Source organism: Penicillium vulpinum (genome assembly GCF_028829585.1).
Source record: "Penicillium vulpinum strain IBT 29486 chromosome Unknown utg000004l_segment0_segment0, whole genome shotgun sequence".
NCBI lineage: Eukaryota > Fungi > Ascomycota > Eurotiomycetes > Eurotiales > Aspergillaceae > Penicillium > Penicillium vulpinum.
Genome location: NW_026643244.1, coordinates 6,813,604 through 6,839,302, shown reverse-complemented (window position 1 = coordinate 6,839,302; position 25,699 = coordinate 6,813,604). Strand labels below are relative to the sequence as shown.

Sequence of the window (25,699 nt, the reverse complement as noted above, 5' to 3'; positions counted from 1 at the left end):
CAAAAGAGCGACCCGCACTAAACCGTTTTGAGATTGCGGGGAGTATACGGAGGAGTGTAGTGACCACGGGAGACTTAACTCCCAACAGGCGCAGTGTTACTCGGTCGACCAATGCGAGATTTGAATTTTGTTGCTCGAAGGCAATGCTATAGCTAATATCTACTGTATGACCGCGAGTCAAACTTCTACACTAACCATCATGCCCGGAGAGCAGCACTCTGATCCGAGCAAGGGTGATCCAAAGGAGCAAACTAGGACATCGGAAAAGAGAAACGCCTGTAAAGATACCCAGAAGCTTGTCAACTACCTAACTGACATACGGTTTGACAGTTACAGAGCTCCTGGCTCCCAAAAGCAAGCAACACAAGCAGACTAAAACCCCGTCTGATCGCAATGCGGCGAAGGGCAAGACTGCGTTTGGTGTTCGCGACGGACTAGGTGCCTACATCGTAAAGCCTGAGACATACGCCCCCGATGTCGTAGTTTACCACAATGACGACTTTGTGGCGATCCACGACATGTTCCCAAAGTCATCGCTACACCTCCTCCTTCTCCCCCGTGACCAGACCAAAACGCGCATGCATCCATTCGATGTGTTCGAGGACGCCGAGTTTCTAGCAAAAGTCAAGGCCGAAACTCAAACACTCCGCAAGTTGGCAGCTGGCGAGCTGCGACGCACATATGGGAAGGACTCTGCGCAGGAGCAGGCGAGACAGGCGGCGCTGAGTGCTGACCCGCCGCCCGACGAGCTACCACAGGGCCGGGATTGGGAACAGGAAATCGTGGTCGGGGTGCATGCTGTGCCATCCATGAATCATTTGCATGTTCATGTGCTATCGGTGGATAGGTATAGCGAGCGCTTGAAGCATCGGAAACACTACAATAGCTTTTCGACACCATTCTTCGTGCCAATCGAGGATTTCCCGCTGGCGGAAGATGATGTGCGACGGAATCCGACGAAAGAAGGATATCTAAAGCGAGATTTTACTTGCTGGCGCTGTGGCAGGGGTTTTGGGAATCGGTTTGCGGAATTGAAGCAACACCTGGAGCAGGAGTTTAGAGAATGGAAGAAACTGTGAGCTAGCGATGCGTCCTTGCGAAGATATACCAGTACTGCCAAAACAGGCACAGCATGGTATACATTGGATTGAACTATCCAAAAGTGATCCTGTTTGGTATCTGTGGAAGCTAAACTGGGCCAAAATCTTCTATTTGGTAGATATACATGTCTCCTGCGACAAGCAGTAGGGGGTGGTGCATTTCCAGCATTTACCCAATGCTGCCCTCACACTAGACAAAAAAAACCCTGACAATGATATACATTGAACAGAATTGCCTGCTTCCTCCATCCACAATAGCTGTCGCGTGTGCATTTACGCACGGGCCTTAGAGCGGCCCTTGACCTTGCGGGCCTCGGGACGGTTGATGTGGTGAGAGGGAATCCAATCAGCGTTGTAGGCGCTGGCAGAAGAAACCGCGGCGCCGCTGTCAGTCTCTTCGGTAACCGGGGTCTCAACGCGCTTGGAGCTACCCTGGGTGCGCTTCTCGCTGGTCTTTCCGGACTTGCGTTTCTGGGGGAAGTAGGGAGCGACCCAAACGGTGTAGAAGAAGTAACCAGTGCCAGAGACACAGGCCAGCAGGAAGAAGTAGAGGAAGATGCTGAGTGTAATTGTTAGTTCTTGTGTCATCACACGACCAAGGTAAAGGGGGTCCTACATCTGGGGGTCGAAGATGCTGGTATCCGCCTCCACGATGCTAACGGTGCCATTGTGGGCAACGATAGGAACCAAGCGGCCCTCGCTGTCCGAAATAATGGCGGACAGAGTCATCTGGAGATCCTGGGGGTGCATCTCAGTGGCGAAGCTGTAGCTGATTGTCTCCTTTTCGCCAGCGGGGACCTCGATGGCGTAGCGAGTAGCAGTCAGGTTGCGGACAACCTGGGTCTGATCATCGGGGTTCCGAAGGCTACCGCCGACAAAGTTCACCGTGATGGGGTTTGGCTCATCGTTGGAGATGGCGATCAGCGCCTGGGTAGGGTGACCGTTGACAAGCTTGATACCAAAGATCTCGGAAGCAGGGAAAGAGGCATGTGCTGAGACAGCCAGAGTGGGAACCTCTGCTTCAGCATTCTCAGCATCCTACAAATCCACCAAACAATTAGTCAATTGAGTCATGCGACGTGGTTTCCGAGATAAATAAAGACGAAAAACATACAGCAGCAAAGCCGGTGCCAACGAAGGCCTGAAGAGAAAGTAGAGCCAGAGAGAGGAAACCAAAGCGAGTCATCTTGAAACCGGGGGGGGGGGGGAAAGAAAGAGAAAGAGAAACAGAAACGTAGAGAGGTCAATGTCAAGATGAGGTGAAGGGGAATATTTGGCTCCACGTATGCAAAACCGGGGGGCTGACTCAGCCAGATAACACCCGCGGTCTTAGATTGATTTTTTTTATTTGAAGAAGGACGACGACTATAAACTCTTTCCCTATATCAATTAATTTAATGAAGTGAAGTGGTAATCATTGGTTACTACAGTGATTCGAACACTTTACGCGCTTTGTAGATTGTCACCTCCTGCAAGCGCCTGCCAACGGGAATTTCCCTGTTCGCTTTGATCAGACTTGAAACTTGCTTCTCTCCCTTCTTTCTTTCTTCCTTATCTTCTGTCGCATTCATCCTCTTCTCAATTCCAACCATTTTCAGATCTTCAACGATAACTCATCAATCTACAAAAATGGCGACCCAAGCTTATTTAGAGCGCTATCGTCAGCTAAGTGCTCTTGACCAACAGAAGAATGACTTCATTGAGGTACCAACAATTCCTCCCTTGGTCCTAATTCATTCTAACAAGACTTTTGATAGGAACTCCTTCAACGTGTCACCGCCCTAGAGAATTCCTTCCAACAAGAAAAACTCGACCATGAACGCGAAACCCGGTTCAATCGTGAGGTTCAGGTCCATGAAATGGAGCTGATGGACCAGATATCAGTTGTCAAGAAAATGATGGTGAGCACAGCTGTGGACACGTTGTATAAGCCCCGGGTTAACACATCTTTCACTCCCTCAGGACCGCGAACCATTCGTCGTATTGCTTTTAGACGGCGAGGGGATTATATTCAAGGACGAATTTCTGCAACTAGGAGAACAGGGTGGACGCAATGCGGCTAAGCAGCTCTGGAAATCTCTCCAGGGCTATGTGACGACAATCCTTTCCACGATCACCGAGCCGAAGATAATGACCAAGATCTATCTTAATGTGAAGGGACTTATGGAGACTTACATCCGAGGGGGAATCTCCCTAGAGGCTTCCACAATCAGTGAATTTATTCGTGGATTCAATGAGAGTGCATCATTCTTCGAAATTGTGGATGTTGGAACTGGCAAAAACAAAGCGCATGATAAAATCAAGGGTATGTGGTACAGCCTGACATAGCAGAACCCGTTGCTGATTCGCTCCCTCCCCAGAGGCATTCAAGCTTTACTTATACAACTGCCATTGTCATCAACTCTTCCTGGGCTGTCCCTCCAATGAAGAATATGCTCGATCATTGACAGAACTCATTTCTGGTGCGAATTATAAGGGCCGAGTCTCGCTGGTTGAGGGTCTTCCACTCGAGAAGGAATTTGATTATTTCCGAGAGCAGGACTATCGAATCACCCAGTTCCCAGATGTTTTCCGCACCACAAAGATTGCTCCAATTACATTGTCCGCACCGAGTGCAGCATCTTGGGCTGCTCCCTGGAAAAGCGCACTCCCTTCGCGGACTTTGCTCACACCTTCACCAACCCAGCAGTTCCAAACACCTGCTCCTCTGTCACGAACCTCTACCAGCACTAGTGTGTCGAATCTGGGTGCCCCATTGGCCCCAGTGACAAATAAACCCGAATCTTCTGATTTCCAGATTGTTCGGTCCAAGGTGGCTGGCACAACCCCCCCAAAGACGGTGGAGCGGAATAAGTATGGCCAGCGCGTTGATCGACTCGACTTCAAGAGCATTCCTCGCGATGACCTTAACAAACTGAAGAAGCTTAAGCTTTGCAATTATCATTTCTTGCTCGGTGAATGCCCTAATGAAGAGAATTGCTATCATGACCATGATCGCAAATTGTCCCGCCAAGACCTGCACATTCTGTCTGCCATTGCCCGCATGACACCCTGTCGCTTTGGTTTAGAATGCGATGACGTCGAGTGTATCTATGGTCACCGTTGCCCTCAGAGCGAGCCTGGTAAAAAGACTTGTTTCCGGGGGGATAGCTGCCGCTTTGAGCCCGTGGCGCATGGTATCGACACGAACATTGTCAAAGTTACAAAAATTTGAGTGGCCATATCGCAATCATATGCTAACCTCAGGCGATCCGAACCTTTCGTACTTGCCATGAGGTCCTAAAATATTGTCTATTGAGTTCGGCGTGACCGGGTTTGAAGTTTCACGGGAAAAGTCACAGCACCCATGACATTATCAGAATTTCGATCATTCGGGAGTTATGGACGGTGCATGGGAGCAGGCTTGCTATACAATCATTGAGAATTTAACGTTGTTTTTTTCTTTTCCATGCGGGTGAAAAAGACGGTTCAGGCGCAAAAGACTCAACTATCTATCTATTGATTTGAAGTTTTAAATTGTATTAGTATAAAGGATCAATCCACACAATATTTATTTAGGGGGTATTTGAATTAATAGTGTTACAAGACTTGAACGTTGTACAATTCATGTGTGGATAGTCGTGCCGAACATGGCAAACCGTCTCTCCCACCCAAAACAGCCAGGGTGGGTGCACACCTCGCCGTCAACGTCCATGATATTGGGGTCTTTGCTATGGGTGCACTGAACGCCGTATTCCTTGATGCAGCACTCAAATGGGCACGACTTCACTGGCCCCCAATTCTGTTGACCAGAAGCCATGGCTTTCGACTTTTCCTCTTCGAGATTGCCCCATAGGAGGAAAAGCTTCTCTTTTATCGCTGCCAATCTCCGCGGGTTGTGATGGAGGTTGAATGCATTATCGTCAAGAAGACAATCACCATCTTGACCGTATACATAGATCTTCATCACTTCTCGAGGCTGTTTGGAAGGTCTAGGCTCGACCCCCTCCACAAGCAGACAGAACCGCCATTCCCAGCCAAATTCAGGCTCGATAGCGCCTTTTTGATTGCTGAACAAGGGAGCGCTAGCGGTTTGAACTGCAAAGTCTTCTACCCTTGGGGGAAAGAAGTCGATCACTCGAACTTGAGAGTGATAATTGACATTTTGGAAGGGAAGCTGGTAGACAATGCCTCCCGGAGCATTGTTTATGTGGGTTTCTGCCAATAGAATCTTCTCGAGGGGGAGAGCAGGCACTGTGTAATTTCTTGTTTTGACTAAACCTTTATCAGCCAATATGCTTCTCGTAGGCAGATAATTGACTCACCATGTTGATTCAACTTGATTCGTGATGCTGCTGGCATGGTCAGTTGGCCTTCTTCTTTCTGTGCCTCCTTTTTTTGCTCGACTTTCTTGTTCCGTTTTTTGGCTTTTTTGGTATCTGTTTTCGGTTCACCGTGGATCTTCCAATACTCTGCCCGACGGTTCATCAATTCTTGTACACGCTCGTCAGCGTCACTATCCACCTTCCGGAGATGGATTTTCTCCGGGTATTTTCTGTCCTCATGAACTGCAGCTTCCAAGCCACCACGGCCTTCCTTGATACGAGCATAGGTCAATAGAGTGATGTCACCTGGCTTGATGTGTTCTCGGGCATAGGTGGCATGCGGTTCCCATAAAGTTACTTGGATGGTCAATTTGCCCCATGGACCTGGCCAGTTCTTTTTCTTTTGTATGTAATTAAAACGGTCGCCCTCAGGGCCTGATTCATCGTCTTCTTCTCCGGGTTTCTTGTAGTTGACAAGCTCCTCATTCTCAGTGAAATCAGTCAAGTATAGTAGACATTTCTCACTGTCATAAGTATTGAGGTTCACAACTTGTCCAAGTAACTGACACAACTTGCCAACCTTTGCGGACTGAATATGGACATAAGGTAGCCCTCCAGATTTTGGGGTTGAATTAGGAATCAGAACATGAGAAAACTGCTGGAAGGCGGGTACACTGTACGACGTGGATTGTCGCACAGTGGTTCCTTTGGTAGATACGAAATCCAGGAGCGATTGTGCCTGGTCCTTTTCCTTTAAACTCGGCTCGAACGGAATAGGACCACTGGTGATAAACGGGCTGGAACCTAAACTTGGCTCTGGTCGGAAAATAACCCATGATACATTGGAATTCTGAGAAACAACCCCTGTTGGCTTGTTCTGGTAAATTGACACCTGAATCGTATCAGTTTATCATGCTGCTGCATTCATGTAAATCCACTCACCCGGATATTTCGTAGTAGAACTACATCTTTGAGCTTAACATTGGGAATATGGCTCTCATCGTCATTGAAATATTTGACTTTGAGGCCACCTGCCCAGGTTGGTGCATCAAAATCAGAGTCTTTGATAGTGAATGTGATGCATGCCGACGAGCCTCTGGTCCGAAAGAGTGGTAGAGTATCAACTACCACTCCCAAGATATTGAAATTCCCCTGTGAAGAGCAGGCAGTGGTAATATCCACTAGATCACCTGAATCCATGTCTTTCATTGATGGGAAGAGCTTGTGTCAAACGTGCTGTAAACTCCCGATGCGATATCATAAACTAGCTCAAAAAATATGTACGTTTTTTTCGATGTACATCCATAACAGAGCAATTGCTGTGAATAAGCATGAAAGAAGGATAATTCCAAAAGCTTGAAGAGGAAGAGCTTCTTGCCAAAACCCGTCGATGTAAATAAAATGAGCAATCACGTGATAGTATCGTTTCCCCTCCCACAGAAGTCTTCTCCCCCCACATCAGATCCCTCTCTCTCTTCCATCTTCCTACTCTCCTTCCATCCCCCAGCGCGCCCACTCAACACAACCTACTACATCATCGATCCGGCGCGCTTACTCTTCTTCTTTACATATTCATCATGGCGGAACGCTATATTCCCGAACATCGCCGCACGCAGTTCAAGGCCAAGAACCAGTTCAAGCCCGATGAGCTCCGCCGCCGCCGTGAAGAACAGCAGGTCGAGATTCGCAAGGCCAAGCGTGACGAAAACCTAGCCAAGAGACGTGGTATCCAAACCCAGGATGGTAGAATCGGTGTTGGTGGCATGGCTGCCGCCACTGAGAGTGATGATGAGGCCAGTGCTATTGAGAGTGAGGTAAGTTTGGGAATTCTCCTTTGATCCTTTTTGGATTTGTTTCTTTCTATGTTCCATTTGAATTTATACGGGCTCATGATGTGGTTGCCACCATATGGGCTCTTTTGAGATTTCTTTGTTTTTATGATGCGATCATCAACAAGGAATTTTTTTCACCGCCCTGTTGCCATGGCCCACGAAGCCCCTCCAAGATCTTTGAGCCCGCGCCCCACTGCAACGAAAAAAAAACATTGTGAAAAATTACCAAGCTAACGTAATGTATGATTTAGCTCAACGTCGAGCTTCCCCAGATGGTGAAGGGAGTTTTCTCCGACCAGGTTGAGGAACAAATTCAGGCCACCACTAAGTTCCGCAAATTGCTTTCCAAGGAGCGCAACCCTCCTATCGAGCGTGTTATCGAGACCGGTGTCGTTGCCCGTTTTGTCGAGTTCCTCCGCTCGCCTCACACTCTGGTTCAGTTTGAGTCTGCCTGGGCTTTGACCAACATTGCCTCCGGTTCCGCCCAACAGACCCAGGTCGTCATTGAAGCTGGTGCCGTCCCCATCTTCGTTGAGTTGCTTAGCAGCCCTGAGCCCGATGTTCGCGAACAGGCCGTGTGGGCCCTCGGAAATATTGCTGGTGATAGCCCTCACTGCCGTGACTTTGTTCTGGGTGCCGGTGCTCTGCGCCCGCTTCTGAACCTCATCAACGATGGTCGTAAGCTGAGCATGCTCCGCAACGCTACCTGGACTCTTAGCAACTTCTGCCGTGGCAAGACTCCCCAGCCTGACTGGAACACTATTGCCCCTGCCCTTCCCGTCCTTGCCAAGCTCATCTACATGCTGGATGATGAGGTCCTGATTGACGCTTGCTGGGCTATTTCTTATTTGTCCGATGGTGCCAACGACAAGATTCAGGCCGTCATTGAGGCCGGTATTCCCCGTCGCCTGGTGGAGCTCCTTATGCACGCTTCTACCTCTGTCCAGACCCCCGCCCTCCGTTCCGTGGGTAACATCGTCACCGGCGATGACGTCCAGACCCAGGTGATCATCAATTGTGGCTCTCTTCCTGCTCTGCTCTCCCTCCTGAGCTCCACCAAGGATGGTATCCGCAAGGAAGCTTGCTGGACTATCTCCAATGTCACTGCTGGTAACTCTAGCCAGATCCAGGCAGTCATTGACGCTGGCATTATTGCTCCCCTTATCAACCTGCTTGCCAACGGTGACTTCAAGACTCGCAAGGAGGCCTGCTGGGCTATCTCCAACGCCACTTCCGGTGGTCTCCAGAAGCCCGATCAGATCCGCTACCTTGTTTCCCAGGGCTGCATCAAGCCCCTGTGCGATCTCCTGGCCTGCCCTGACAACAAGATTATCCAGGTTGCTCTCGATGGTCTTGAGAACATCCTCAAGGTTGGAGATATGGACAAGGAGGCTGGCCAGCCCGGTGAGGCTCGTGTCAACCGCTATGCTCTCTTCATCGAAGAGGCCGGTGGCATGGAGAAGATCCACGATTGCCAGAACAACGCCAACGAGGAGATTTACATGAAGGCCTACAACATCATCGAGAAGTACTTCTCTGACGAGGACGAGGCTGGTGGTGACATCGAGGAGCTTGCTCCCCAACAGACCCAGACCGGATTCTCTCTCGGCACTGGCCAGCAGCAACCTGGTGGCTTCAACTTCGGCAACGGTGGTGATACCATGGATATGTAAAGACTTGTCTTTTCACCATGCACTATCCCCTCTTTGTATGTTCTTCTTTTCTTTTCAAAACCAAACGTCGAAGCTGCGCCCAGCGGATCCTCGCATGGGCGGGGCACCACTGGCTACCGAGAGACCAGGTTGCTTGCATACAACCTCGACACCTCTCGTGCGCTTCGACCAAACTACTTCCCGGTCTGGCGTTGCGTCTGAACAGTTTCTGGTGCTCATTTGATTCCCTCATCTTCTCTTGTCACGAATTTCACTTCCCCCTTCTTCTTTTTTTGATTTCACGATAAACAAGATTCACCATCATGTATCCCCTCCCCCTACCCCTTTAGCATCCTCATACACAGGCGCTTTTGTTTGCAGGATCGGTTTTCTCTCTCCAGTTACGTTAATGTCCCCTGACTATGGTGTTCCCTGATGGGGCATTGGTCTCCTGCGCGAGAACTTCCTCGCTGGCAACAGTGGTGTGATGGCACATTTTGTTCGTACACCGCTCATAATCTGCTCAAATCATGGCTCTGAAAATGTTACTGTGCTATTCTCGTGGTACACTTCGAAGTTCGCCAGGAAAAATGCCAAATTTCATTCGATCAATCTGATCTTCCTGTTGTATCCCAGTAATATTCGTATCTTCTCTACATTTAGACAATTTGTATTTGTGGTTTTTCACTCTGTAAAGAGGATACGAACTGATTATTAGACTTGCAACCTTTTGGTGTTGAAACATAAGAAGACGCAAGGCAGTGAAGGATGAAATACATTCAAATTCTATGCACTAATGATAGCAGATCAGACCCAGTTATGTCCTACTATACTACAATTCCATATCAAGATTTCAAAAATTACAGCAAAAACCAGAGGGGAATAGATTGTGGTCAGGCCAGCAAAGTAGCAGCAAAGGAAAGATCAAGAGAAGTGTATAAGATACAGGTTGTAAAGGGGTCCATATCCACGCAAATGAGAGCAAAGAAGAGAGATACAGTTAATTCAAGCCATAATCCATAAAAGAGGGAAAAGAAAGTAGAGGGAGTAAAAAAAGGAACAAGAAAAGAAAGAAACAAGCAATGAAACAACAGCCAAAAAAAAAAAGATTATTTTGTTCAGGCACACGTTAACGTCAAATAAGACAAACTAGATCAGTCACCCATCACCTCATCCTCATCACCCTCAGGTGCAGGAGTAAGTTCCTCGTCTTCGTCCCCATTTTCATGTTCAACATCCCCCTCGACAAGTCCCCGCGCACGCAGATCCTCATCATCATCTTCCTCAATAGGCTCAGGATGGTCATCCTCATCGTCATCAATATGCTCAGCAGACTTGAAGCCCTTGGCAGGAGAAGCAGCAGACTTAGCGGGCTGCTTGCCCTTAGCGCGAGGGGCACTGCGGGGCTTGCGCTCTTCCAGATAAGACAGGACCTCACGGTAGTTGTGGCCGAGGGCAGTCTTGTTGCGGAGGAGACGTTTTTTCAGGGCGCCACGCTTGGAGCCGGAGGCGTCGATGATGCGGGCGATGATGGCGAGGACGATCTTGCCTGTCAGCTCGCAGAGGCGCTGTTCGGCGACGATACTGCTGCGGAGGCGCTCGTTCATGACTGCTTCGTCTTCGGAGTCGCTAGCTTCATCTTCGGAGTCAAGCTCGTCTGCTGAGGCCGGAGCATCGTCATCTGCGGGGTCGAGGTTGAGTCTTGATTTCTTGGCGGATGTGCGCTCAGCTATATCGTGGATCTTGGCAATGAGGGCTTGGGTATCAGGTCCGATTTCGTGGATTAGACCTTGGGTTTGGAATAGGACGTCTTCGTCGTTGTCGTTGCCTTGACCGATGTTGCGGAGCGTGCTGAAGAGCGTTTGCAGGTCTAGGTATGTTGTAGTTGCTGTGAAGCGGAGGTCGTCCAGCCCAGGGCGCGTTTTCATGATGTTGACGAGCGTTGAGGCGAAAGTTTCACGGCTTTTTGTTAGTGCTTCGAAATAGGATGTGCTGAAGGAGGCCTTTCCATCATTCAGGGCTGTGGATAGTGCCTGCACCTTCCACATGAAATAGAAAAGCAACGACCGGATACTACTTGATACTAGCTCGTTCTCTGCCTTAGCAGTATCCTCATCGTCATCCTCTTTGCGCAGACCATGTTCGGCAAGCCGGATGAGGGTGTTGAATGGGGCTTCAGTGTGGTCCTTCTTGAATTTCGATCGTGAATTAGGGACAGTTTCAAGGATAGAGGCACAATCTGTGATACCAGCCAGGTTCGAAATTCGAGAGACAGTGTTGGTCAGGTCGGTGAGAGTGGGATCAGATATTGAGCCACCTTCCTGAACGCTCTTTTTCTGAGACAAGGCAGCCAGCGCCTCCACCATATCATCCCATAGCTCTTGAACCTTACTCTCTAGGGCCTCTCGCATCTCCTCGGAGCTCTTGGCATGCAAGAAAGCCACACTAGCTTCGGCGAGAACATCGTGATCCGAATGAGTCAAGAACTGCTTATTGATATCATTGAGCAACGAGGTATAAGCCGTAGCATCTTTTTGGAGATCCTGGATTGTATCTAGGTCCACAAGGTGTTCCAGTCGCAGAACGGCAGAAGCAGCTTCCGGTGTGGATCCGAACTTATTGAGAAGCCCAGGGATGATCTGGGCAAGGTTGTGAGAAAGTTCCTCTTGGAGCTCGGAAATCCTGGCTGTCAGAGCCTTGGTCTTGCGCCCGCGCTTCTCGATATCAGATTTGGCGATGTCCAGGACACGTAGCTTGACTGCAGCACAGAGCACCTCCAGAAGGATAGATTCCTGTCCCTCTTGCATTTTGTACATGTTCTTTACAACTCCTGCATTATCATCCTCAGGTGGCGTGTCAGTGATTTGAGAGTGGTCATAAAGCAGATAACCAGCCAGCGATGGCCATTGAGAAAGCTCTTCCAGGTGGGGGTAGACAGCCTCAGTCGCGAGAGCAAAGCGCGACTCTACAGCCGCTCCTAGCAGTGTGTCACGAGACATTGGCTCCGGTTGCTGTTCGTCTTGCTGTGCATCGTAGGCCTGGAACAGCTCAGTGAGACATTTAAACTTGATCCATGAGTGCTTAGGCGATTCGTAGTCGTCTTCGTCATCATCAGCCAGCAATTCGGCGATCTCCTCTCCCACTTCCTCAGTAATAGACTCGTATGCATCTTGAACGTTGGCAACAAAGAAGCGTCCGGCCGTTTTCCGAATTCGGGGGTCCAAATCAAACACCAGTCGACCGACGGCATCGATATCATTTGGCTCGAGTAAACCTCCTTCACGAAGGTGATTTAGCAACTCGATCGCAGCCATGCGCACCGAAACATCAGCATCTTGCACAGCAATCTCCACGATTCGTTGCCGGAATCGCTCAGTGAATGAATGCAAACCAGCAAGGTTGTCACGGTTCTCATAAAGGCTCAAAAGCTCGGTCAAGGCAACAAGTCTGGTTTGTGCAATGACATCGGCGAGGGTCCATCCTAGGTATCGCAGATACTGGCCCTCAAAGAATATTTCTCGGTATGTGCGGATCCATCCACCTAGAGCTGTCAGACATTCGGCACGGATCTGACCGTCAATATCTCGGTAGCGATGGACAAATACAGTATCGAACCCATCCTGCAGGAACTCGTCTAGTCTCTCTACCTTCTGTTCGCCCTCTGACACCGCCGTTTTAATTGCTTCCACACGGCCCTTGTTTACCGTCTTCTTTTTCTTCTCACTTTCGAGTTGTTTTCTGGAGGTTGATACGCTTGTCGTCACCTCACGCGCAATTTCACATAAGGCATTCATGATTGCAAGGGAGATCAAGGTCGCCGTATGCCGGAATGGTCGGCATTGTGATGTCGACATGGAAGAGACCCAGATCTGAATGTTTTCGAGCAGGGTATCATCTGTGTATAGGAGGGAAGAGGCGTGGAAAGTTTGAATCAGTGCGATGGTGAATTCTTCGAGGAGGACGGAGAACGATCTGAATTTCTTCGCCTTGGAGATGATAGGGTAATCGGTGATGCCTTCTGCTTGGTAAAGGTTCTGTAAGTCTTCGATTCGGCTCGGGGCATTGTCAATGTCTTCCACTTCATTATTGTCGATCTCAAGATCGGTACCGGTGCACCGTAGAATGAAGTTGACAAGATCCCGCATGGCCTGTCCATTGTTACGCTGGTATTGAGACAACCACTGAGCGGCCACTGTATCGGCATTGCTGCTTTTCCCAAAGACCTCGGCTAGCCCTGGTATTAGCCATGGAGTTTATTTTCCATATATCAAGAAGGATATCACTCACCAAACAAGCCACGTTCACCCGCCGCGAGACTAGGTCGCACTTTCGGTTTCCGGGGGCGAGCAGCGAGCAGTCGGCCATTGGTGGCTGGTCGGAAGGCGAGCTGTCCTCCTAACCCGTTACTTGCAACCTTGGGTTTCTTTGAAGCGTGCGATCCCTTGGCCTTGGCTTTCGATTTGGATTTCTTGGTACCGGTTCGACGTGCAGCGCGTCGCTTTTCTTTCAATTCCTCCTCATCGGTCTCGTCGTCGCCGACATCATCACTGTCAGACTCGGACGCGTCCTCATTGCTATCCTCACGCGCCTCGCCTCGTTTTCGCTTTCCGCCCGCAGCTTGTTCTTCGGAAGAATGTGTAGTCTGCGAGAATATTTCGGGCCGTCGCGTCTGTCGACCGGATTTGCGTCGGTCTTCGGCGGGGGTCGATACTGGGCCACTGGGGCTTGATAAAGGTGGGTTGTCGATATCCATGATGTCCGATCGGTGTATTATATGAGTATGCGATCAGATCAATAATGGCTTTCAACAGAGCTAGCAGATGTCGCTGCAGTTCAGGTCGGGGACGCGCTCGTGCAACGCGCAAGTCTGGTACGACCAAGCAGATAGAGATTGAGGGATCTGAAGTGAGTTTGCAATTCGAGAGGTCGAATATTTTCGACACGCGCTCTAGTCGTGTTGAGACAAAGTCAATCAAACGGAAGCATTTGGGCAGAAAACGGTCCGGATCTCAGCGTGGGGGGAGACGCGACATCGTGCCTGGGGGCCTGAGGTTGCCTAGATCACGTAACCATACCACGCGGTTTTGTTGCCTTGTAGACCAGGTGTCTATTTGTATAGTTACATCAGGACTAATATAGAATCATTACACCCAGTAGCATTTTAAAGACACTTAGGGAAGAACTACCCTCTACCAACATACGAGAAACAAAAACAAAGCGAGCCAAATTAGTATTCCACTTCCATATTTTTGTCCAAAGAACCGCACAGTGTGGTATGTGACATAGAATCCGATTTTTCCTCGTGTCTTTGCTTCAAAAATGCTTGGAATTTGTTGGAGACATTCTTGCAGTTATCCACAGATACAAGCACACCAAGTGCTAAACTGTAGTCACATGGCGTTCTGACCACTAGTTCAAGGTTAGACTGACGCAGTCAGATCAAAATCCATGAGTTAACTCATCTCTGAGTTCTCATTGGTTTGAGGGAGTTTGATTTCTGCTCGTCTGAAGTGCGGCATCATTTCGAAGCTTGTGTACCACCCCTTAGAACGAATAGAACGGGTTAGATTTCAATAACAGAAATGTAGATAGGTACTCACTTAGGCTAAACACTGAGCGAGATCACCTCCAGCCAGATGCTCCCTCTTTGCTTCAATAATGATTCTCAGCGCAGTAGGAGTGAGAGGGACGCCTTATAAACCTTCCCATACAAAGTCCCAGGGCTCGGTCCCGCAGCTCCCTCCATATAGTTGGCTGACCTCAGAAGTACATATGTATGTACTAACAACCAACCAATTACACTACTCGTTACATGTTTACAAAAAGAATGTAATTTTTTAACGTTTCAAACAACCAAACGTGGTGTATATTGAAATGTAACTATCGATATGAGTTACTCGGTTGTTCATGCGCAATTTATTTCAAGTTTTATGATTGTGTATCACAATGTCGATATACTTTATATACATACACACATATTGTGCTTGTTCAGGCCAAACCTTTGAAAGATATTAAGTCTTAGGAAGCCACAAAAGGCAGAAGATAATCCAACTTTCCCAAAGGCACGCCTTCCTTGCGCAAGATACCATAGGCAGTAGTGACATGAAAGAAGATATTAGCCTGCATAATGCATGCGTATGCAACCCCAGATAAGGGTTGCATATTTGGTCCCAGAGGCGTGGGCTTGACAGCCTCGCAATTTTCGAGGATGTAGTCTTTGTCAACTGCATCGATGGCCTGGAGCACTTTGTCGATGCGCGCGTACAGTTCCGCATATGTCAAGACAACATCCTTGCCCCTATCCTCGGTTGGGAATGGCTCATCTGTCAGCCTAGCCAGAGCTAGCGATGCTTGTGCGGTTGCCGCGAATACTTGAAAACTGAGTGATCTCATGTCATCGTGGAGTCGGCAGGATGGAAAACTGGAGGCGTTCGGCTGTTCCTCGGCTTTGTGAAGAATATTTGAAAGAGTAGTTAAAGCCCGCTTTGTTTGGAGAACAAAGCCCTCATAAAGAGTATACGACATGCTGGCAAGTTGGGGCTGTGAATGGAGAAGCTGTGTTTGGAAGGATATTCTACCTTGGGGGAAGGGGATTTATATAGTATTTAGGCGATGCTTACTTCGTATTCTTGGAAGGGAATGGAATTCTGTGGCTATCCATGGATGGATAGATGGATATGATTATGGATATATAAGCACTATCAACTTACCTAGGTAGGAAGGTACTGGGCACTTGGCATTAAGAGTAACTGATGATAGTCATCTATCGCACTACCACTACAACTATCCATTCTGAGACTATACAAGTAGTACTAACATTGACTGCCACGCATCTCGTTCCCGAGTCCAATATCTTACTAAAATACATTCGACTTTCAGCTCTTATTTGATTATATGCGCAAATACACCATTCCAGATTTGGAAGGTTTGCATCAGCTTACCTCCTGAAGGCGTGCTTAATAACATTAGCAGACCCCTGCCCCTGGGTAGGGTTCACAGGGGTTCAAAAATGGACTACAGGTGGGGGGACTATGGGGAAAATAGGCCTACAAAGTAATCCAAGCCCACATGTACGTATCTTGATCCTTTTTTCCATTCGATAATTGAGGTGGAGTGCCTTGGATATCTGGCGACAATTTCATCTACAAAATTACGTCACTCTTTCCAATTGGAGGGAAATATAATGAATCTATAGCAATAGTATGTACGGAGTACTCCGTACAGTGTCCCATGATCCCTTCGGAATGCCCAAACTGCCCAGACTGCCCGACTAGAATGAAATAAGCCGTGTAGATCACCTTCAGCCTGGGCAAATGACATAGTAGTGCATTGTGGTACATTGCCAAGAAGTAACCTCCAGGTCTAACGCCAATACTAAGATACTCTTTGTCATAGAAATCCTCAACTATTGATTCTCTGCCAGTTATGTTGTCTCCTGGTTATGCTCCGGAATCCCCATTCAGAGAGCCAAGAAAAGGTGAGTTGGGGGGATATCCCCCGCTTGACGATTGACGGATGTGGATGTCTATGACTAAGGGGTCATCATTTTCCCTCCAGGGTTTTATATACTTTGGGAGTCGCCCCTCTTAACATATTTCTGATGGGCTGGTCTTCATTGATAAAAACCTATATTGTCTTTCGAAGGCTTTCTCCTCATTCATATAACACCTAGCTCTTTTCGCCTTGCCACCACACATACATCGCCATGCGAAAACCAACAGCACCCATTCCCTCGCCCTTTGAGTCTTCCATTGCGAAGCCAGGGCAGGGCAAAGTGGTCCTCTCTCTCCTCCCACCAAACAATCCCACCCTCACAACCCTCACCTACAAATACCCATTGAAGCTGGTCCCGCGCACTGGCGGCTTCGTCCCAAGCCCAGATTCCTCCGTTCTTTCAGACACACGTCCCTCCAACCCCGTCCACCTCTACCTCCTCACCTATGGCGGCGGTCTCTTGCCAGGGGACCACATCGAAGTGTCCATAACCCTCGAACCGAAGACGCGAATGGTGGTAACAACGCCCCAGGGCAGCACCAAGATCTTCAAAACGACCCCAAATAATGCCGGCACGACCCCAAACGTAATCAAAGGCCACCGTGATCAAATGCCCGCAAATATCCACATCTCCGACATGAGCCAGCAATCCCTAGACGTCAAAATCGGCCGCCAAGCAGCCCTCTGCTACCTCCCCGACCCCTCTGTCCCCTTTCAACACAGTCGCTACGCCCAAGTCCAAATCTTCACCGTAGATGCCACCGCAAAAGGCAGCGATCGCAGCAGTCTCTGTGTCCTAGACTGGGTAACGCAAGGCCGCACCTCGCGCGGCGAGGACTGGAACTTCCACTTCTGGCGCGGCCGCAACGAAGTCTGGGCCGAAGACGATCAAGGCAAACGCCGACTCCTCCTCCGCGACTCGGTAATCCTCGACGATGAATCGGGAGACCTGGACGCAACCCCCGTATCCAACGAAATCGAAGTCGAAGACGGAGCCAAAGATGAAGTCGAAGACGCAGCGCACGACAGAAATACCGCCCTATCAAAACCCGCTGACATGCCGCCGCAGGCGCCGGCTGGGCTAACACCGCTGAATATCATCGCGGAGCGCACGCGGCCACACGGCGTTGTCGGCACGCTTATCCTTTCTGGCCCTGTGTTTGAAGCGCTGGGTTCGTTCATGCTAAAGCAGTTCCAGTCGCAGCCTCGAATTGGCAGCCGTAATTGGTCGGACCATGCGGCGTCGTCCGTGCCTGAGCCATCGCTTAGCCATAAGGGTGATGTTACTTGGACGGCTGCGCGCGTGCGCGCTGGCTTTGTGCTTGTCAAGTTCGGTGCTAAGGACTTTGAGACTGCGAAGCACTGGCTTGGTGGATTAATTCGGGAAGAAGGGAGTGTTATCCGCGAGTTCGGTGAAGAGGCGCTCTGCTGTCTATGAGATATGACATCTACGGGTAGTTATGTTTGAGGCGTTTTGTCGGTGTTGACGGGGCTCTCCGCTGGCCGAGGGCCTATGTCTGTAATCTTGGGTTGATTTGAAGTTATTTTGGACTGGGTCCTTTTTTTGGTTCATGCATTTGATTTAATCTGATTTTACTGCAGGGATCATGGCGTCAATGCTGGATATCGGCTATCAAAGGCGTTGGGAAATACGTCCCAGGTTGAGGAATAACATTATCGCTCCTGCGTTGAATGCGACAGGGACAAAAATTATGAGTATAGCGAAGTTGGAACTGAAAATAGATTCCATTCACAGCACTGTCTCTTATTATCAAAAAAAGTATGGGTATCAGTATCTTGAAAGCTGCATATGTAGAAGTTTTGATATTTTGATATTGTATAGCACCGTGAAATATGAAGCAAGTAATCTATCAAAAAAAGCGATAAAGCCAAATAAAAAGGCGAGGTATCGTAAATCAGACAAGAAAGCTCCAACGCCAGCCCATGATCCCATATTTTATCAGAAGTAAAGAGCCAAATGGGGAGAACAAAAAAGAACCTACCATCTAATAATGCATATCACGGCCACCAATCGAAAACCTTCGTATTCCAATCTCCCTTAGCAGCAGAAACCAAATCATCAACATTCAGGATATCAACGCCTTCCTGTGCAAGCACGCGCCAGACATGATTCCGCAGACTGCGAGGCCAGCTCGGCAGCGCCCAGTAGCGGACTTTCAAGCCGTGCTGGTGCGCAACACGCACCTGGCTGCGGATACGGTCCATTTGGGTCTTCGTGAAGTGGAAAGGCCAGGGGTGGCCGATTGTGCTTTTGAAAGACACAGAGGCATAGAAGCTGTTCGAGGTGTTGAAAGTGGACGCAGTGATGATATCCGGCATGCCAGATTGACCTTGACCGAGATCTGTGCGCAGGGTGAGAACTTCCTCTGGTCGGGGGCTGTTGTCTGGCTGGTCGACATCGACGAGTTTGTCGAGTGGGGCGTCGAAGAAGATATCACGGTAAGTGGTGTTTGCGGTGACGAGGTTGAAGGGCGTATTTCCAGTTCCGACGATGGTGATGGGGCCATGGATGACCTTGTCGCCGTTGAAGTGGGTTAAATAGCCGCGGTCACGGAGCGGAGCGAGGTGCTTCATAACGGCGTCCCAGGTTGTCGGGCCTGTGGTTTTAAAGTCGATCAGGAGGATTAGAGTTTGGGCTGGGTCTGTGTCAAAGACGCCATGCGCAGGGCTGTTGCCTCCTGGGTGAAATTTGGTGGTTGGGTTCTGGCGTTCGAGGATGTTTACTAGCGGGTCAATGTACATGGATTTCAGGGTTAGGCGCTCTGTCAGGGACGATTTGGTGTGGCCGACGTAGAGTTCGTCGTCGAAGAGCCAGACATCGGCTTCAACACCTATGCATCCTGCTTGCAGTGCGGAGTACAGTGGCACCCGGCGCCAGTAGTCATTGTGAGAATGGCAGCCAATAGCGACGATATCGCGCGAGATATCGGTGGGCCAGCGAGTTTTGTCTGCGGCGCTGGCACTGTCGGCACTTTCAAGCCAATTATGAACCGCGCGGTCGTATTCATCCGGGAAGAATGAGAGGATGATACCACAGGCGATAGAGATGAATTGAATGATGCCTCTGTTATTGGTGAGAGATCAGTGGGTCTTCAAAGATATGACCTGTATAGTTCTTGAAACTCACAGCATTATGAATATTCCGATAATTACACGCCGTATACCATTTAAGTATCGCGAGCGACAAGATCGCTTGCGCTTAGATGGTTCTTCAGGCAGCCCAGGAGACGTTGAAGGCCAAGCCAAGGCCGTCCAGAGTTGACTCCATGAGCGGGCCGGAAACCCCACTCCCTCAGAGCCGACGGTGTCAATATTGAGCTTCGGATTTGTATCTAATGAGTCTCTGTATGGATCGAAGCGAAAACTAGATACCGAGCTCTGGGAAGAGTGAAAGGTGTCCATCATGAGTAAGGCAAAGAGAAAACAAAATAAAGGAAAGCGAGGTTATATAGTCTCAAAAGGTTAAAGTCTTGAGGCAACCATGATAATAGGCGGTGATCGGTTCCGTGGGGTTGGTAAAAAAAGGCTTGGTTACATTTAAATGACAATTTGCCGTGAAATGTACACACGTGTTGAATTGACGATGCTGATTGAATGAAAATGAAAATATTTCCGCTATATACAAGTACAAACCCCCCCCAAAAAACACCAATGGGTTCACATGAACACACTTTTTTGTTTATAGATTTTTACTCCTGAAGGGCCTTGACGTAGGTAACAGCCCGTGCCTTGACCTCCTCAACCATCTTCTCATCACCGTTCTCAGCAGCCAGACCCTCCTCAAAGGAAAGCCACTTCTTAAACAAGAAGCGAGCCTGCTTAGGCTTGAGCTTCTTGCTGGCGTCCACGCTGACGGGACCCTTCTTACCGCTCTGCAGGCCAAGAACGCGCTCGAAGAGACGGCGCACTTGCTCCGCGTCGCCGACCTTGATCTCCAGGTCCAAGAGCACGTTCCACAAGTCAATACGTTTGGGGAACGAGGACAGGAGACCCTCAAAGACGGTGCGACCGCGCTCGACGTCTCCGTTGGCGGAGCGGAATTCAAGCTGGGCGAACTTAGAGGTTGTCTCAACGTGGGTGTGGGCAGGGAGAGACTGAAGGGCACGGGGGAGCAGAGCCCGAGCGCGATCGGGGGAGGCCATGGTGTCGAAGAGGAAGCTGGCGTAGTTGTAGAAGAATTTAGGAGACTGGGAGGAAACCTTCTTCTTGAGAGCGGCGTAAAAGAGATCACTTGCTTTCTGTGAAATTGTTAGCATCCGTAAAGAGTAAGATTCGAAATGGATTAATACATACCTGGTTCTTGCCGGATTGAATGTAGATACTGATCATCCGCTCGTAGATCTCTTGAGGATCGTTGTACTGGCAGGCACGCTTGAAGATCTCCTCGAGGCTGTCGTCGTCACCGTAGGTGTTCTCCATGTTCAGCAGCGCAACCCAGATGTTCAACTTCTCGGCATCCTGGCCCATGGTGATGGTGCGCAAAGCACGCTCAGCAATGGCGCGAGCCTTCTCAATCTCGCCCAGCTCCAGCTGGAACGCCATGTACTGCAGCCACAGCAGCGAGGAGTCAGGCTCACCGAGAAGGAGTCGCTCAAAGTCAGCAACTGACTGAGGGCCATTAGCATCCAAGTCGCCGGTCCGGTCGATCTGGATCTCAGCCTTGCGGTTCTTCTTCTTCTTCTTTGTAGAGCCTTCATCTTCGCTATCTGAGCGCTCCGCGGCATCGGTCTGGGCAGTGCCACTCCAGTCGAAGGCGCTCGCACCGAGACCTCCGGCCTTGCTGGGCTTTTGGATCGGGACATCTTCGCCGTCATTCTCGGATTCCTCCTCCTCGCTGTCATCCTCCACATCAACACCTCCCATGGACTCATCATCCTCCTCCTCATCTTCACTGTCGTCCTCGCCGAGTTGGACACCGGCAAGACCATCAATGCTCATGCTGTCCTCATCCTCGCTGTCATCTTCCTCTTCATCCTGGAAGTGGGAAGCCTTGAGTGAGAACGAGATCTTCTTTGACTCAAGATCGATCTTGATGACCTTGGCCTTGACAGCATCGCCTTCATCGTACAGTTTGCGAGCATCTTCGACGCGCTTCTCGGCCATCTCACTACGGTGGCAGAGACCGCTAATGTTCGAAGAGCCGTCAATGACAATGAAAGCACCAAACTCCTCGACCTTGCGGACCTTTCCGGTGACAATCTGACCAACCTTGAGGTCCTTGAGGGTGATGGGAGCCTTGAAGTTGGGGTCCAGGACAGACTCCTTCAAGCTCATCTGTAGCTTGCCTTGCTCAGCGTCAACGAATGTGACCTTGCCCTTGACGAGCTGGTCAGGCTGGAAAGAGTCCTTCCATTCCTTGAGATACGAATCGGAAAGATCAGACACGCGGACGTAAGCAGTGATATCATGGCTGACTGCCACAAAGAGACCGGAATCGGTGACTCGTCGGACGAAGCCGCGAATGATGTCGTTGGGCTTGACATCCTTGAGTGAAGAGATCTCACGGTCCTCCACGGGCAGAGCGGAGCTCATGACCTTGGAGGGGCGCAGGGACAAGGCAATCTTCTTGTTGGACTTATCAACGGCAATAACGCATGCCCGGAGAACTTCGTTCTTGTTGTGTACGGTGGGGTTGGCCTTGGAGTAGTCATCTGCGAGGTCGATCAGGTTGACCGCGCCGACGAGTGACTCGCCGAGCTGCATAACGAGTTGACGCTCAGTGACCTTGGTAACGCGACCGGGCAGAATCATGCCAACGGATATATCTCCAAATGTGAGCTTGTCGTATCCTTGCTTGGCAGAAAGATTGAGGTGGCCCTTCTCGGCGTTAACAGCGGTTACCTGGACCTTCAAAGCAGAGCCGATTGGGAAGTTCTTCTCAATGTCGGTCAACAAGGACAGATCGTCTGATGCATCCATGAAGCGCAGTCTACCGCGCACGTTGGGAGACAGGTTGACCCAGAGGCAGTCGTCAGCGACATTGTTGACGAAACCTATCCAAGAGGAGCCGACTTGGACCTGCTCCATGTTGAGAGGGGCAGGGTTGGCGGCCTTGAGGTAGCTTGGCTTGACAGAGAGCTCGAAGACAGGGTACTTTCCAGTGCGGTGGCTGATGGGGAGGAACTTGTGGTTGCGAGCATCGTGAACACCAAGGATTCTGGCGGAGAGAGTCTGCTTGGGCTTGAAGAATCGCAAGGGTTGCTTGCGATCCTTGATATCTTTCCAGTCGTCGAATACCTCGGACACATCAATGCGACCCTGAATGTTATCCGCGAGCTGAACGTTGACCTGGGTTGCCTTGATAGACACGACCTTGCACTCAACGACTCTGCCGAAGGTGAAGTCGGACATGCTCTTGATGTTGTCATCGACGGGGTTGGCAACGGTCTCGTCGGTCTGCTTGGCCGCTTTCTTGGGAGCGGTCTGGTTAGCCTCAACAGGCTTCATGCTCAGAATGAAACGCTTGTATTCCTGATCCACAGACTGCACATTGACAACAATCGTTTGCGCCTTTGTCAACCCGTAGTGAGGCTGCTCGAGGTTGGCGTCTTCGATAAGACGCTTGGGGAGCAAGCCGGTGAGGCCGCCAAGGAACTCAACGAAGACACCGTCGGGTGTGATGTTGCGGACGAATCCTGTGACAAGGGAGCCCTCTTGAACTTCCTCAAACTGGCCTGGAATGTTATTCTGCTTGGCAGCTTTCTTCAAGCTGGCCCTGCTGGAAACCTTGATAAGACGGTGAGCGCGTTGAATGTTGAGGACCAAAAGATCGTTCAGCTTCTGGCCGACACGGAGCTTGGACATCATTGAGCTTTGTTTAGATGGGGGCCCGTCGATGAGGTGCTGAGCGTCGAGGCGAGCCACAAGGCCTGATTCATCAAGCTTGAGAAGCACATCATCATTGGACTTCTCGAAGACGATTCCAGAAACAAGGTGGCCGGGATGAAGGTTTTCAAAGGCCTCGCGGTACTTCTCGGTAAATGTCGAGGGGTCCTTGCACGAGACGGCAAGTCTTCCGAGGGATGCATCCACGCTCAAAGCATGAACATTAACGACCTGGCCGAGTCTGAAGTGCTGGGCCGGATCCTGGATGTAGGCTTCACTCATCTCGGAGACAGGAAGGAAACCACGGACCTCACCGTAGAACTGCACAACAGCACCGTGACTCTGAAGGTTGACAATGGTACCAGGAGACTGAGCTGAAGGAGTGATATCTTTGTAGTCCTTCCAGATAGCAGACTCGCTGTTGAGCAAGCTCTTCTTCAGGGTCAAACGGATTTGGCGTTTTTCGAGGTTGACAGAGAGGATTCTCAGTGAAAGCTTTTGACCCTCACGGAATTTCTTCTCTGGGAACTGAAGCATGGTATCCGCAAAGTGCATGGAAGGAACAAGACCGGTGATTCCGTCGGCCAGGTTGACGATCAAGCCAGTCATACCCTCGGCACCGATCAAAAGCTTCTCAACTTTTCCTTTGACAATAGCACCCACATTCACATCTTCGACGCGAAGGAAGGGCTGCTCAATAACGCTCTTCTCAAATGAGAGGATGTAAAGGTTATCAATTGAGTTGTACCCAATGACTCTTGCCTCGTGGACAGCGTCCAACTGGAAAGGTCCAGAACTTTCATCAATAGTTTCGACCTTACCATCAGAGAGTCTCGACATGTGAACAAATCCCATATGCTTTGTCTCTCCAATCCGAGCATACACACCCAGGCCGTGATCAACCTTTACGACCTTGACCTCAGGGATGATTGCGGAAATAGCAGGCGCATCATCGGAAGAACCGGGACCGCGAGCATCGGAAGAGAGTTTGAGGACGTGATCGAGCATAGAAAAGCTGACCTTGAGTGGCTCAGCGGCTGGGAAAGTTGAAATAATACGGCCCTTAATCTTTGCGCCAATCTTGAATTTCTTCTCTAGGTCAATCTTTCCGTTGATGCTAGACTGGACCAGATCAACGGTTGCGTCGAGCATTCCCATGATCTTTCCGATCATTCCGTTCGATTCGACTTCCGTGAGAAGAATTTCTGCAGCGGTACCGGGGAGGAATGTGTTGATCGTAGGTGCGGAGCTGAGATAGTTGGACTTCTTGATCGAGGCGGACGATTGGAAGTTGGAGGACAGCTTGATGACATTGCCACTAGCGTTCTGGCCAGTGACCATGCAAAGGAAAACAGAGCCTTCCTTGATGTTTGAATAATCCACGCTGGGGTCGGTCTCCTTGGAGGACATGAAGCCCTTCAGGTCTGACCCTTCAATGCCAAGGTCCATGACCACACCGTGATCTTCCACACTGACAACGGAAGCTTGGACAGCAGAGTTCACAACAAGATCGGACTTCGAGAAGCCAGTGTTTGTCTGCCTGGGGTCGACTGAAAGCTCAATGTGTTTCTTGCTCTTTGCTTTGGGATTCTCGGGGTTGCTGCCGGTAGACACAACGTATGCCCGGAGGTATTGACCCAAATAGAAGTGATCCTTCAGGTCGAATGACTCGTCGTCGGAACTATCTTCGGCATCATCGTCTTCGCCTTCGTCGTTCAACATCTTCTCAAGTCTGTCTTCGAGACCCTTCGAAATGGATGTGAGAGGGACGTAACCGGTAAGGTTGTTAGGCAGGGCAAGGGCGATATCGTGGGCGTTGATACTCGAGACCTGACCTAGGATCATGGCTCCAGGAACAATACGCTGCAATAGTTAGAAGATGATATACTGAACCCTTTTCTACTACATACCTTGAAGCTAAGACCCTCGATGCGAACATCTTGCTTGTCATCAGTTCCCTTGTCTGCAGACTTCTTGCTCTTTGACTTCTTCTTCTTGCGCGACTTTTTGGTGGTAGTGGTGCTTTCTTCGTCCTCCATTTCAACATCGTTGTCGCTTTCATCGGCAAATTCCTTGGAAGGCGTCTTCTGGGAGGGTTTCTGGTTTCCAGATGCTTTTTGCTCGAACAAGACATCTCTGTTGGCCTGAATCTGAATTTGCTTGCGCTCCAGTGGTGTCAGAACACTTGCGCCACCACGAGGGAACGAGGGCTCATCGTCGCGCAGAACAGAAAGTTCTGAAGCCTTCCCAGCGGCGGATGTGGCATCGTCTGACTTCTTATAGTCTTTCTTGACCTCTTCCGCTCCTACTTTAGCACGTTTTTGGGGCTGTCGGGTAGCATTTTCTTCGGGGGCGTTCCCCTTGCGCTTGATTGGTGCCATTCTTAAACTGGCAAAACCGAATCGTGCAGTTGCAGATTGCGGTCTAATTCCTCAAGAGAAAAGATAAAAAAAATTCCGCGGATGCGGCAG

At 49.8% G+C, this 25,699-nt stretch overlaps 10 protein-coding genes across 10 annotated transcripts; 4 read left to right on the top strand and 6 right to left on the bottom strand.

Moving 5' to 3' along the window:
• Positions 1–199: 199 nt before the first annotated feature.
• On the top strand, positions 200–1,079 carry N7479_011108 (DNA 5'-adenosine monophosphate hydrolase; the record flags this gene model as incomplete). The annotated part of the gene is made up of 2 exons (XM_057258799.1): positions 200–278; positions 331–1,079. 2 exons carry the CDS (start codon positions 200–202, stop codon positions 1,077–1,079), a joined length of 828 nt encoding a protein of 275 aa, XP_057106257.1.
• Positions 1,080–1,373: 294 nt separating this feature from the next.
• N7479_011107 (putative translocon-associated protein, alpha subunit) lies at positions 1,374–2,286 on the bottom strand (the record flags this gene model as incomplete). Its single annotated transcript, XM_057258798.1, has 3 exons — positions 1,374–1,659; positions 1,717–2,138; positions 2,215–2,286. The coding sequence occupies 3 exons, from the start codon at positions 2,284–2,286 to the stop codon at positions 1,374–1,376; spliced, it is 780 nt and encodes a 259-aa protein (XP_057106256.1).
• Positions 2,287–2,729: 443 nt separating this feature from the next.
• Positions 2,730–4,314, top strand: N7479_011106 (CCCH zinc finger protein; the record flags this gene model as incomplete). The annotated part of the gene is made up of 4 exons (XM_057258797.1): positions 2,730–2,804; positions 2,858–3,001; positions 3,063–3,405; positions 3,461–4,314. 4 exons carry the CDS (start codon positions 2,730–2,732, stop codon positions 4,312–4,314), a joined length of 1,416 nt encoding a protein of 471 aa, XP_057106255.1.
• A 390-nt stretch (positions 4,315–4,704) lies between these two features.
• On the bottom strand, positions 4,705–6,604 carry N7479_011105 (uncharacterized protein; the record flags this gene model as incomplete). The annotated part of the gene is made up of 3 exons (XM_057258796.1): positions 4,705–5,354; positions 5,405–6,296; positions 6,347–6,604. 3 exons carry the CDS (start codon positions 6,602–6,604, stop codon positions 4,705–4,707), a joined length of 1,800 nt encoding a protein of 599 aa, XP_057106254.1.
• A 377-nt stretch (positions 6,605–6,981) lies between these two features.
• N7479_011104 (karyopherin alpha) lies at positions 6,982–8,909 on the top strand (the record flags this gene model as incomplete). Its single annotated transcript, XM_057258795.1, has 2 exons — positions 6,982–7,218; positions 7,488–8,909. 2 exons carry the CDS (start codon positions 6,982–6,984, stop codon positions 8,907–8,909), a joined length of 1,659 nt encoding a protein of 552 aa, XP_057106253.1.
• Positions 8,910–10,042: 1,133 nt separating this feature from the next.
• On the bottom strand, positions 10,043–13,641 carry N7479_011103 (cohesin subunit IRR1; the record flags this gene model as incomplete). The annotated part of the gene is made up of 2 exons (XM_057258794.1): positions 10,043–13,116; positions 13,176–13,641. The coding sequence occupies 2 exons, from the start codon at positions 13,639–13,641 to the stop codon at positions 10,043–10,045; spliced, it is 3,540 nt and encodes a 1,179-aa protein (XP_057106252.1).
• A 1,265-nt stretch (positions 13,642–14,906) lies between these two features.
• Positions 14,907–15,413, bottom strand: N7479_011102 (DUF1993 domain-containing protein; the record flags this gene model as incomplete). The annotated part of the gene is made up of 1 exon (XM_057258793.1): positions 14,907–15,413. One exon carries the CDS (start codon positions 15,411–15,413, stop codon positions 14,907–14,909), a length of 507 nt encoding a protein of 168 aa, XP_057106251.1.
• Positions 15,414–16,593: 1,180 nt separating this feature from the next.
• On the top strand, positions 16,594–17,820 carry N7479_011101 (urease accessory protein UreD; the record flags this gene model as incomplete). Its single annotated transcript, XM_057258792.1, has 1 exon — positions 16,594–17,820. One exon carries the CDS (start codon positions 16,594–16,596, stop codon positions 17,818–17,820), a length of 1,227 nt encoding a protein of 408 aa, XP_057106250.1.
• Positions 17,821–18,401: 581 nt separating this feature from the next.
• Positions 18,402–19,535, bottom strand: N7479_011100 (uncharacterized protein; the record flags this gene model as incomplete). The annotated part of the gene is made up of 2 exons (XM_057258791.1): positions 18,402–19,467; positions 19,531–19,535. 2 exons carry the CDS (start codon positions 19,533–19,535, stop codon positions 18,402–18,404), a joined length of 1,071 nt encoding a protein of 356 aa, XP_057106249.1.
• Positions 19,536–20,092: 557 nt separating this feature from the next.
• On the bottom strand, positions 20,093–25,609 carry N7479_011099 (putative rRNA biogenesis protein RRP5; the record flags this gene model as incomplete). The annotated part of the gene is made up of 3 exons (XM_057258790.1): positions 20,093–20,641; positions 20,697–25,091; positions 25,139–25,609. The coding sequence occupies 3 exons, from the start codon at positions 25,607–25,609 to the stop codon at positions 20,093–20,095; spliced, it is 5,415 nt and encodes a 1,804-aa protein (XP_057106248.1).
• Between the last annotated feature and the right edge of the window lie 90 nt (positions 25,610–25,699).